Source organism: Ornithorhynchus anatinus, chromosome 1 (genome assembly GCF_004115215.2).
Source record: "Ornithorhynchus anatinus isolate Pmale09 chromosome 1, mOrnAna1.pri.v4, whole genome shotgun sequence".
Lineage (NCBI taxonomy): Eukaryota > Metazoa > Chordata > Mammalia > Monotremata > Ornithorhynchidae > Ornithorhynchus > Ornithorhynchus anatinus.
The window spans coordinates 166,225,771-166,238,771 of NC_041728.1; the positions used below are offsets into that span (position 1 = coordinate 166,225,771).

The window sequence follows — 13,001 nt, forward strand, 5'->3', positions numbered from 1 at the left end:
TCATATCTAGCTGGAATTTCAGTGTCCATACCCACCCACGCCCCTAGATTATGAATTCCTTGAGGGCAGGGATTCTGCTCTGTAGCTCTTTTGTATTCCCCTAACTTCTTAGTACTATGCACTGCACGCTGTAAATGTTCACTAAATGCTAATGATTTATCGATTAGGAAATGAATAGAGAAGGGAGAGGGAAATTGGGACGTAAAAAGGAGCTAAGCAGATGTTTTCACTCTGCAGAGGAGAGACGCTTTACCGAGGAAAATCTTAAAAATTCCAGGAGGATAGTGGATGTGGAGCACAAAGAATGACGCCGTCATATCCCGATTCATCATCGAGAGTAAAATCTTTCTTTTTCAAGTAGATTTGCGTCTTGAAATTGAGAGCAACTTTTTTCTACACAATATACTTGGCTTCTAATCACAGCTCCACCTTTTTCCTGCCGGGTGACCTTGGCAAGTCGCTCAATCAACCGATCAGTCCTATTTATTGAGAGTTTACTGTATGCAGAGCACTGTACGAAGTGTTTGGGAACGTGATTTAGCGGATAGAGCACGGGTCTGGGAGTCAGAGGACCTGGGGTCTGATCCCGGCTCCGCCTCAGCCTGCCGTGTGACCTTGGGCAAGTCACTTCACTTCTTTGAGCCTCAGTTACCTCATCTGTAACATGGGGATTAAGAACGTGAGCCACATGAGGGTCAGGAACTGCGTCCAACCTGATTAACTTAATAATAATAATAATGTTGGTATTTGTTAAGCGCTTACTATGTGCAGAGCACTGTTCTAAGCGCTGGGGTAGACACAGGGGAATCAGGTTGTCCCACGTAGGGCTCACAGTCTTAATCCCCATTTTACAGATGAGGGAACTGAGGCACAGAGAAGTTAAGTGACTTGCCCACAGTCACACAGCTGACAAGTGGCAGAGCTGGGATTCGAACTCTTGAGCCCTGACTCCAAAGCCCGTGCTCTTTCCACTGCGCCACGCTGCTTCTCAACTTGTATCTGTCCCAGCTCTTAGAACAGCGCTTGGTTCATTCAGTTGGTTTAATCGTATTTATTAAGCGCTTGCTGTGTTTAGGGCACTGTTTTAAGCGCTCGGGAGAGTACAATGTAACAATAAGCAGATACGTGCCCTGCCCGTAACGAGCTAATAAGTGCTTAACAAGTACCTTATTCGTTATTATTAGTACGGCATAGCAGAGCTGGAAGACATTCCCTGCTTACAGCCTAGAGGGGGAGAAATACATGAATATAAATCAATCAATTGCGGCTGTCAGCTGTGTGACTGTGGGCAAGTCACTTCACTTCTCGGGCCCTCAGTGACCTCACCTGTAAAACTGGGGATGAAGACTGTGCGCCTCACGTGGGACAACCTGATGACCCTGTATCTACAACAGCGCTTAGAACAGTGCTCGACACATAGTAAGCGCTTAAGAAATACCAACATTATTATTATTATATAACCTCCCTGAGATTCCAGTTTTTCTTCTGCAGAATGGGAATAAGATATCTGCTGTCCCTCCCCGTAAGACTGTGCGACACCGGGGACTGCAAACAACTCTCATCTGATACTTGCTGCTGCTGACATTACCAGCAGTGTAATGACAGAAAAAGAGCAGTCATTTTCTTTCCTCGGAAAGTCATCTTCATTATATTCTTAAGCGCCTAGCGAATGGAAAGCGCCCTCCAAGTGTTTAGAAAAGATGTAGAAGAAATTAAAGAACTGATCCCTGCCCTCCGTGACCTCACAGCTTGCGGACTGATTGTGTCAATGGAAAGAAAAATGAAAGCTAAACAAATGGAAACTATATATATATATATATATATATATATAGATTTGGAATGTGTCAGATTGAAAAGTCACGCAGAGCCTCCATCGTTCACGAGGGGCTGCGTAGTCTGCCGGAACGAGTACGGGCCTAGCTGTCGGAAGACCTGGGTTCTAGTTCCTGTACTGCCCGATGCCCGCTTTGTGACTTAGGGCAAGTCACTTGACCTCTCTGGGCCTCAGTTTCCTGATCTGTAAAGTGGGAGAAAAATACCTGGTCTCCCTCTTAGCCCATGCACCCCATATGGGACAGGGGCTATGTCACATCTGATTATTTTGTATAGAGAGCAGTGCTTGGCATGGATAAGCACTTAATATAGACCAGAAGAGCAGTAATAATAATAACAATAAAAATTATAGAAAGAAAATGCTGGTTTGAAATATATATTGTTTATCAAGTGGGCCTTTAGGGTGATAAGAAGGAAAAAGGAAGCCTTTAAAAAAAAAAAAAGAAATCCAGTCTGGTCTCCCCTACTCCCTCCCCCTGCAAGAAAATGCCAATAATCCCAAATGTGAAATGACAAAAACACCCTCGAGAGAACCCAGAAAAAAATCGGTACTACTGCAGGTTTAGAAGATAGATAGTGTCGGTGCCATTATCAGAAAATGTTCAATACTCTATTTACATCCGCAATGAGAGAGATGGTTAAAAAATATCTATTCCGTTGAGCCGGCGACCGACCCAGCACCGATCATCTAGCTGGAAACTTTAGATTGACTGCTAATCGGGGACTTTTACTGAAGATAATGCCCTCCAACTAAACGGTCTTTGCCTAACTCAATTTTTTTAGGTGTTTGTCTCTAAAGGGTAATCCGCTGCTTTGAGTTAGTATAACTGCAGCGGTTAATTGAACAGACTGGGATTCCTGCAGGGAAGAAGCCCATGTTGACACAATCACAGCAGACAGCGGTAAGAGGTTCTCGCTGAGAGCTTCTCGCTTAATGGGTTGCTTCACCAGCTGTCGCTCCGCAGACCCTCCTGCAGGGAGGGATTCTGCCCTGACAGGATTGGAGCTGACACTGATGGAGCCTTCGAGAGCCACTGGAATAATAATAATAATAATGACGACGATGATGGAACGCTTACTATGTTGCCAAGCCCTGTTCTAAGCGCTGGGGGAGGTACAAGGTCATCAGATTGTCCCACGTGGGGCTCACAGTCTAAATCCCCACTTACAGATGAGGGAACTGAGGCACAGAGAAGTGAAGTGACTGCCCCAAATCACACAGCTGATAAGTGGCGGAGCCAGGATAAGAACCCACGACCTCTGACTCCCAAGCCCGTGCTTTTTCCCACAGGGAGCTTCTGAGAGGAAATCCACGAGAGGAAGCGCTCAATCAATCGATCGTATTTATTGAGCGCTTACCGGGTGCAGAGCACTGTACTAAGTGCTGGGGAGAGTACAGCAGAACGATAAACAGACGCATTCCCTGCCCGCAACGAGCTTACAGTCTAGAGGGGGAGGCGGACGGGAACAATGATAATAATTACGGTATTTGTTAAGCGCATACTGTGTGTGAATCGCCTGGGGTAGATACAATAATAATAACAACAGTGTTGGTATTTATTAAGCGCTTACAATGTGCAGAGCACTGTTCTAAGCACTGGGATATACAGGGTAATCAGGTTGTCCCACATGAGGCTCACAGTCTTAATCCCCATTTTACAGGTGAGGAAACTCAGGCACAGAAAAGTTAAGTGACTTGCCCACAGTCACACAGCTGACAAGTGGCAGAGCGGGGATTCGAACTCATGACCTCTGACCCCCCCCAAGCCCGGGCTCTTTCCACTGAGCCACACCGCTCCTGCTAATCAGGTTGTCCCACGTGGGGCTCACAGTCTTAATCCCCATTTTTACAGATGAGGGAACTGAGGCCCAGAAAAGTGAAGTGACTTGCCCGAGGTAACACAGCAGACAAGTGGCAGAGCCGGGATTAGAACCCAAGTCTTCTGACGCCCCAGGCCGTGCTCTTTCCATTCAATAGATAAATTATGGATATATACAGAATTCCTTTGGGGGTGACTACAGGGAGCAAGTCAGGGTGATGGCGAAAGGAGTGGGAGAAAAGGAAATGAGGGCTTCGTCGGGAGATGTGCCTTCAGTAAGGCTTTGAAGTTGGGGGGAGAGTAATTATCTGTCACATATGAAGAGGGAAGGAGTCCATGCAGCTGGTTTGGAAGTGCCTCTTTTAGGATATTAGGTGCTCACTATGTGTCAAGCACTGTGCTGAGCTCTGGATTAGGTATAAAGTTATCAGTTCTGACACAGATTCTATCCCACCTGGAGCTCACAGTCACCCCTATTTTACAGTTGAGTAAACTGACACACAGAGAAGTGCATCGACTTCTCCGAGGATACACAGAGGCGAGAGGCGGAGCTGGATTAGGACCCAGATCTTCTCACTCTAGAGAAGCGGCGTGGCTCGGTGGAAAGAGCCTGGGCTTCGGAGGCAGGGGTCATGGGTTCGACTCCCGGCTCTGCCACCTGTCAGCTGTGTGACGGTGGGCAGGTCGCTTCACTTCTCTGTGCCTCAGTTCCCTCATCTGTAAAATGGGGATTAACTGTGAGCCTCACGTGGCTGATTCCCCTGTATCTCCCCCAGCGCTTAGATCGGCGCTCTGCACATAGTAAGCGCTTAACAAATACCAACATTATTCTGACTCTAAGAGTCGGTGCTCTTTCCACTAGGCCACACTGCTTTCCCTAAGATTGTGTTTTCGGAGCATCTGTTAGGACTCAGAACCTCCACCTTTTGTCCATCCCTGACTACCCCACTGAGCAGACTGCTGCTTTTCTCCTATCCCCCGTGGCAAATGGGCTTCCAGGTGGGCTAGTTGCTGACTTTGTTTCTGCATCTGCTTTGGCTACAGTGCTGCCAGATTAATGCTCTTTTAAGCCTATCTCTTCCTAGGTCTAGAACTTTACAGGTCAGATGAGGGAATCTCAGCAGGAGAAAATTCTGATTTCTGGCACACTGATGGAAAATCTCTTCAGAGGGCATTTAGGAAGCATAAAGGAAACTGACAGTTTCACCCTGTTTGTCCTCCTCAAAAAAAAAAACAAAACTGTAGTAAAATAACTGGGCATTTCTCTTCAAAGAGTATTATTAGGTATATCAGCTTGTGCTGTAAAACTCTTTCTGGCCTCTCTTTTACCCAGTGATGACTAAAGTCCAATAATAATATTAATTGTGGTATTTGTTAAGTGCTTACTCTGTGCCAGGCACTGTATTCATTCAATAGTATTTGTTGAGCGCTTACTGTGTGCAGAGCACTGTACTAAGCACTTGGAATGTACAAATCGGTAACAGATAGAGACAGTCCCCGCCCACCGCCGGGCTCACGGTCTAATCGGGGGAGACGGACGGACGAGGACAATGGCAGTAAATAGAATCGAGGGGAAGAACATCTCATTAAAACAATAGCAAATAAATAGAATCGAGGTGATGTACATCTCATTAACAAAATACATAGGGTGATGAAGATATAGACAGTTGAGCGGACGCGTACACTGTACTGAGAGCCGGAGGGGATACAAGCGAATCAGGTTGGACCCAGCTGTCATTTGACAGCCGAGGTAACTGAGGCACAGAGAAGTGACTTGCCCGTGGTCACACAACAGGTGCCTCAGTTCCCTCATCCGTCAAATGGGGATTAACTGTGAGCCTCACGTGGGACGACCTGATGACCCTGTATCTCCCCCAGCGCTTAGAACGGTGCTCTGCACGTAGTAAGCGCTTAACAAACACCAACATTATTATGAGTGGCGGAGCCGGGATCAGAACCCAGGTCCTCGTGCCTCCCAGGTCTGTGCTCTGTCCCCCGGGCCGCTCTGCTTTAACACCAATCCTTTCTAATTTGTCGGACTTTAGACTGGGCTACCCAGTGAGAGAAGCTGTCCTAGGGTTCAAGGACAGTGTTGAAGAGGATGCGATTACACCCGCCCACCTGGGTGTCGCTGAGAGAGAATCTCCGGCCTATGGCACCCGGGTCATCTGGCCCCTTGCAGTGGCCGAGTGGCGTTAATAATAATAATAACGATAATACTAGTGTTGGTATTTGTCAAGTGCTCACTATGTGTCGAGCACTGGTCTAACTGCCGGGTAGATACAGGGTAATCAGGTCGTGCCGCGTGAGGCTCCCGGTCTTAATCCCCATATTCCAGATGAGGTAACTGAGGCACCGAGAAGTGAAGTGACTTGCCCGAAGTCCCACAGCTGACGGGTGGTGGAGCCGGGATTGGAACCCATGACCTCTGACTCCTCAGGCCGGGCTCTTTCCACCGAGCCACGCTGCTTCATTGCTCGGCCCCCTCCCCCCCCACCACAGAAAGAGGTCAGTTTAAGGCCAAGCATAGTGAGGAATCTTGGCCCAGCGTGTCTCTTAGCCATTGTGTTCTCACTGAGGGAAGCAGCGTGGCTCAGTGGAAAGAGTCCGGTCTTGAGAGTCAGAGGTCATGGGTTCGAATCCCCGCTCTGCCCCTTGTCAGCTGTGTGACTGTGGGCGAGTCACTTGACTTCTCTGGGCCTCAGTGACCTCATCTGTAAAATGGGGACGAAGACTGTGAGCCTCACGTGGGACGACCTGATGACCCCGTATCTCCCCCAGCGCTTAGAACGGTGCTCTGCACGTAGTAAGCGCTTAACGAATACCAACATTATTATAAAGGGAAGATACATCTAGAGGTACATATCTCTGTGTGTATGTAGATAGACTGATTATTATGATGTAGATAGACTGATTATTATCATGATTAGACTGTGCGCCCGTCAAAGGGCAGGGACTGTATCTGTCACCGATTTGTACGTTCCAAGCGCTTAGTACAGTGCTCTGCACATAGTGAGCGCTCAATAAATACTATTGAATAAATGCTATTGAATAGAGATATGCATCCCTGTAGGTAAGTATATAATAATGTTGGTATTTGTTAAGCGCTTTCTATATGCAGAGCATATAGTGAGGCTCACAGTTTGAATCCCCATTTTCCAGATGACATAACTGAGGCACTGAGAAATTCAGTGACTTGCCCAAAGTCACACAGCTGACAAGTGGCCGAGCCGGGATACGAACCCATGATCTCTGACTCCAAAGCCCGTGCTCTTTCCACCGAGCCACGCTGCTTATGGGCAAGTCACTTAACCTCTCTGTGCCTCAGTTGCCTCATCCGTCAAATGGGGATGTGAGCCTCACGTGGGACAACCTGATGACCCTGTATCTACCCCAGTGCTTAGAACGGTGCTCTGCACTTAGTTAGCGCTTAACAAATACCAACATTATTATTCTTTACAACTTTTGATTTGCCCTCCCTCCTTGCCTCCTTGCTCCTTGGGAAGCAGCGTGGCTCAGCGGAAAGAGCACGGGCTTGGGAGTCAGAAGTCATAATAATAATAATAATAATAATAATGTTGGTATTTGTTAAGCGCTTACTATCTGCAGAGCACGGTTCCGAATCCCGGCTCTGCCACTTGTCAGCTGTGTGACTGTGGGCGAGTCACTTCACCTCTCTGGGCCTCAGTTACCTCATCTGTAAAATGGGGATGAAGACTGGGAGCCTCACGTGGGACAACCTGATTACCCTGTATCTAAGCAGCATGGCTCAGTGGAAAGAGCCCGGGCTTGGGAGTCAGAGGTCATGGGTTCGAATCCCCGCTCTGCCACTTGTCAGCTGTGTGACTACGGGCAAGTCACTTCACTTCTCTGGGCCTCAGTTACCTCATCTGTAAAATGGGGATGAAGACCGTGAGCCTCGCGAGGGACAACCCGATGACCCTGTATCTCCCCCAGCGCTTAGAACAGTGCTCTGCACGTAGTAAGCGCTTAACAAATACCGACGTTATTATCATTATTACCCCCAGCCCTTAGAACAGTGCTCTGCACATAGTAAGTGCTTATTATTGTATCAGTTAATCAGTGGCATTTATTAAGCCCTTACTATGCGCAGAGCACTGTTCTAAGCGCTTGGGAGAGTACAGTACAAGAGAATTAGCAGACAGGTTCCCCGCCCATAATGAACTGACAGTCTAGAGGGGGAGACAGGCATTAATATGAATAAATAATGTGTAGTAAATCATTTAAAGATATGTACATAAGTGCCGTGGGGTGGGGGCGAGTATCGAATGTCCAAAGGTAACAGATCCAAGAGAGGCAGCGTGGCTCAGTGGAAAGAGCCTGGGCTTTGGGGTCAGAGGTCATGAGTTCGAATCCCAGCTCTGCCACTTGTCAGCTGTGTGACTGTGGGCGAGTCACTTCACTTCTCTGGGCCTCAGTTACCCCATCTGTAAAAGGGGGATGAAGACTGTGAGCCCCACGTGGGACAACCTGATTCCCCCGTGTCTCCCCCAGCGCTTAGAACAGTGCTCTGCACATAGTAAGCGCCTAACAAATACCAACATTATTATTATCATTATCCAAGTGGATAGAAGACGCAGAAGGGAGAGCCACCCGGGGAAAAGAGAGTTTAACCGGGGAAGGCCTCACGGAGAAGATGCGACCTTAATTGTGCTTTGAAGGTGGAGAGAGTGACGGTCTGGCGGACGCGGAAGGGGAGGGGGTTCTGGCTAGAGGGAGGATGCGGGGAAGGGGTCGGCGGCGAGATAGACGAGACCGGGGCACGGTGGAGCTGGCGCCAGAGGAGCGGAGTGCGCGGGCTGGATCAGTGTGGCGAGATGAGAGGGGGGCGAGCCGACTGAGTGACGGGTTCCAAAGCACCGCTGGGCAGCCGCTTTGGGGCCCAGAAGTTACTCGTGTTTTCTTCGAGTGAGGAATATCGCCACTCTGTTAGCGAGCTGACTGGATTCCACTCCCTTGTTGCCAGCTTTTTCTTTCATTCGTTCATTCAGTAGTATTTATGGAGCGCTTACTACGTGCAGAGCACTGGACTAAGCGCTTGGCATGTAGAAATCGGCAACAGATAGAGACGGTCCCTGCCCTTCGACGGGCTTACGGTCTGATCGGGGGAGTCGGACGGACGAGAACGGTGGCAGTGCCATTTGACGTCAAGTACGAGGGTAGGCCCGGAGGTCGGCCGGCCTTCCGTCATCGAGCCGGGCCTCGCGGTCAGATAGCAGTCAATCAGTCGTCGGGATCGATTGAGCGCTTATTATGTGCGGAGCACTTGGAAGAGTACAATATAGCAGATTTATTATAGACTGTATAAGCCCGTCGATGGGCAGGGACTGTATCTGTGGCCGATTTGTCCATTCCAAGCGCTTAGTACAGTGCTCTGCACATAGTAAGCGCTCAGTGAATGCTATGGAATGAATTTAGTGGACACGCTCCCCGCCCCTAATGAGCTTACAATCAATGGTGTACATCAAGTGCTTACTGTGTGCAGAGCACTGGTTAAGTGCTGGGGAGAACTTAATTCTTGATTCTATTTATTGCTATTGTTTTGGTTTTGGTCTCTCTCCCCCGATTAGACCGTAAGCCCCTCAGAGGGCAGGGACTGTCTCTACCTGTTACCGATTTGTCCATTCCAAGCGCTTAGTACAGTGCTCTGCACATAGTAAGCGCTCAATAAATACTATTGAAAGAATGAATGAGAGAACAGTGCAATAGTTGCAGTCATGATCCCTGCCCTCACGAAGCTTATAATCTAGATAAAATCTTGTGTCGGACTGCGACGTTACGGACCTTCTCGCCTGATTGTTGGGCTTTTCAATGGAAGCTAGCGCCCGCCCCCCGCCCCAGATTGTACAGTTCAGTGATTCTAATTCATTTGTCTCTTATGAACTGCTGAAAACTCTGGTTCCGTTAGCCTTTCCCCAGTCCAGCCCAGTTTGAAGACTGACTTTTCTTCGGGCCGATGTCAGCACCGGACTGACCCGGTGAAGCAGTTCGTGAGCATTTCCGGGTCTTCTTGGGTAGACTCCCCCAGCTCACAGTCGTTCACCAAACGGTAGCTCCTGGCGGAGCATCTCAGAGGCTTTCGATGATGCCCGTGGCCTGTTGAGCTGGGAGAGTTTCCCGAGGAATCGGTGACGCCTTCTGATCTCAGCTTCCCGGCGCCTCGTTGAAACTTCAAGCGATGAACGACAGAATAGCGTGAATGAGCTTGGATCAATTATTCGAGCGTGAATTAGTAGCGATTAAAGTGATACCGAACATACCCAGAGGCGGCAAAGTTTGATATTTGCGTATTGCCTTGCCTCCCTAAAAAAAGTTTACTCCTTCAGTATTTTATTGGGTTCCCATTTTAGGGGTGATGAACGGGCTTTTCAAAGTTAAAGAGGCCCACCAAAAGAAGTCTGTCAGTGGAAGAACTTGAATTGACATTTCTCTACTGAAATGATTCCATCCAGAGTTCCTAAATTAGTTCTTTTTTTTCAGAATCCCAGAGGCTGCTTTTCCAAGTAGAGATTAATGTAATACTTATATTACTCTCCTTTACTTATTTAAAACATTTTAAACAATAAAACCCGCAATCTTAAGAGAGTGACCTTTTCTGGAGTGACTTTATTCTGGGATTTTTTTCACAAAAATGTCATTTTTCATGTATAAATATTTTACATTTTGTATTTTGCTTTGGGAAGCATTGGCAAGAGCTGCAGTTATTTTTGACAACATGTAGAAAAATAGAATAGTGGAGGTTTTGATGCTTGGCTTTCATCAAGTCTTGTCAATCATAAAAGCAAGATCATTTTTGAGGTTTAGAATCGGAGAATAAAGAGAGATGGAAAGAAGCTGGAGAAAAAATCCAGTCCAGTTGAATGACACCATTTAAGTGAATGACAAAAACAACCGAGATAAATTATTTCACGTCGGAGGGCTATTTTTAGCACTCGGGAAGAAATTCAAAATTGGAATTGCGTTATGTTTCAACCGAGGGAATTCAGCAAACACTTCTGACGATGCTACAGTCGATGATGAAGGAGGTTAAGAGCTTGGAGAACCGGAAGCAACAAGAGAATCATAATATTATGCAAAGAGATCTTGCTTTCAAATTTCACATGCGGGAATTAGCTACTTCTTGGCAGATACTGAAGAATGACTTAGCCAGTCCTACCCAATAATCGTGGTATTTGCCAAGTGCGGTCAGCGTGCCAAGAGGTCACACGTAGTCCTTGTCACAGACGAGGCTTGCAACCTAAGTAGGAAGGAAAGAAAATCCCCATTTAACGTCGGGGAAGACCGAGACACAGAAAAGTGACGTGACTTGCCCAAGGTCACATCAGGCAAGTGGTGGATCTGGGATTAGAACCCAGGTCTGGTGACTCCAGGCTCGTGTTCTTCCCACTTGGCCATGCCGCTTCTCGCACTGCCCCCCGGGATCTCGATCCTGAGGTCTGGGGATCGGGCGTGAAGGTGGGGCTACGGCAGGCATGGGGAAGAGCGGTGCTGTGGCATGTGATTCATTCAATATTCATTCAGTAGTGTTTATTGAGCGCTTACTACGTGCAGAGCACTGTACTAAGCGCTTGGAATGTACACATCGGTACGCGATGTCCGTCACCACTAGCTTAAAGCAAACGAAGCGGTGGAGGGTGGGGAGGGGAGAGGCAGGAAAGGGGAGGGTCCAACTGAGGGAACGGGAGGGACACAGGGAAACTCTTGGGATCAGAGGAGGGAAGGGAATGGGAGAAGAGGAGGATGTCGACTTGCAGAGAGCGATCGGTCATTAAGTCGGGGGCGGGGTTGACGTCTTCCGGGGTATGTCAGCCCGGAGGTATGGCGCGTATCCCCGCCCCGTCCCGTGGCGTGCATTGCGGAGCGCTGTGAACGTGGAGTATGCCTGTACTCACCTCATCAGACTCTGTGTTTCCAGGCTCAGCTGACCAGTTGGACCCAGAGGCTAGAGTCCACCAAACTGTCCAATCAGTCAGAAATCCAGCACTTGACCAGTAAGCTAGAGAGGGCCAATGACACCATCTGTGCCAATGAGTTGGAGATAGAGCGACTCCACAGGAGGGTAGAGGATCTGGTTGGAACCAATAAGGCGTTACTGAAGGACCAGCAACGAATCCAAGAGGAGTTGAGACATTCTGAAACGCGGTTGGAGGTCAGTGTAAAAATAAGAACCCAGGGACTTCCGGGGGTAGAGGAGAATGGAAGTCGGCACCTTTCTTCTCGTCCGGTATCCGCGTCCACCATCGTTTTCTTTACGTTCCACATATTATACGCGATCGTTGGTTTTGTCCATTCGTTCATTCAGTCAGTCAGTCGTATTCATTGAGCGCTTACTGTGTGCAGAGCGCTGTACTGAGTGCTAGGAAAGTACAGTTCATCAACAGAGAGAGACGGTCCCTGCCCACAACGGGCCCGTTCACCCATCCAACCAAATAACCACCTGTCACATTCCTTCTGCCTCTGATTTTTTTCCATTAGCTTTAGTTCGCTTGCTGTCATCTCCCTAAAACAGAATTGTTAATTGCATCTAGAATTAAGGGCAGTAGAACGCTTTCGTTGAACGCCGCTCGTCTCAGAGCTGTGTAGTCAACTGCCCGATCGTTCGTATTCTCTTTTTTTCTTTCAAACCCTTTGGTCAGACGGTTCTAAGCGGAGGAAATGGCTCCTGTCGTTTTTCTTCAGGTGCTCCAGGAGGAAAAGATGGAGCTGAAGGCAACCCTTCGGTCCCAGGAGGATTTCATTAATGCGTCCAGAATTCAACAGGAGCAGTTACAGAATGAACTCGGCAGAGTAACGGAGACCCTGCATCACAAGGAACTCATCAGGTGCATTTCGTGGCTTGTTTCTATGAGACTTGAAGTTGACCCCGACTCCAGCTTTTTCCAGGGAGTTCAGTCTGATGCCTCCTTCGGAGCACATTCGTATAATTTTCCCGCAAGACCCGTGGGCTTGCACGACTCGACGGCGTTTGCTGCCTCGAAGGATTGTGGGCCAGGGAAGACGTCGTCTAGGCCATTTCCCTCTTGTAGTTTTCTCCCCTATATAATTTTATGTTCTCTTGGAAAAGCAACGGGGCCGATCTGGAACAGGGAGAAAGGAGTACATTTCTCCATTTCTGGAGGTATGTTACAATTTGCACGATGGATCCCAAAAGACTGCAGGCGCCATCAGAAAGAGAGTAATTTAAATACCTTGTGTTGAACTGGTCTGAAGGCAAAAAACCTCTCAAGTGAGCCTTTCTGCAGGGTATTGGAGGGGCAGTGGGGCATAATATAGTGATATTATGTTATATTATCAGGAGAAGCAGCGGTGCTCGGTGGAAAGAGCGCG

The 13,001-nt window shown here is 48.2% G+C and overlaps 1 protein-coding gene across 5 annotated transcripts in view; it reads left to right on the top strand.

The window, feature by feature from the left end:
- CEP63 (centrosomal protein 63) overlaps window positions 1–13,001 on the top strand; it is a 93,269-nt gene that overhangs the window by 47,800 nt on the left and 32,468 nt on the right. For 3 of the 5 annotated variants that reach the window (XM_029066630.2, XM_029066614.2, XM_039913369.1), the window contains 2 exons: window positions 11,590–11,823; window positions 12,354–12,496. In XM_029066630.2, the coding sequence (XP_028922463.1) occupies window positions 11,590–11,823; window positions 12,354–12,496 (377 nt within the window). The remainder of the gene's footprint in view (window positions 1–11,589; window positions 11,824–12,353; window positions 12,497–13,001) is intronic. The other 2 variants (XM_029066647.2, XM_029066655.2) reach the window with 1 other exon arrangement.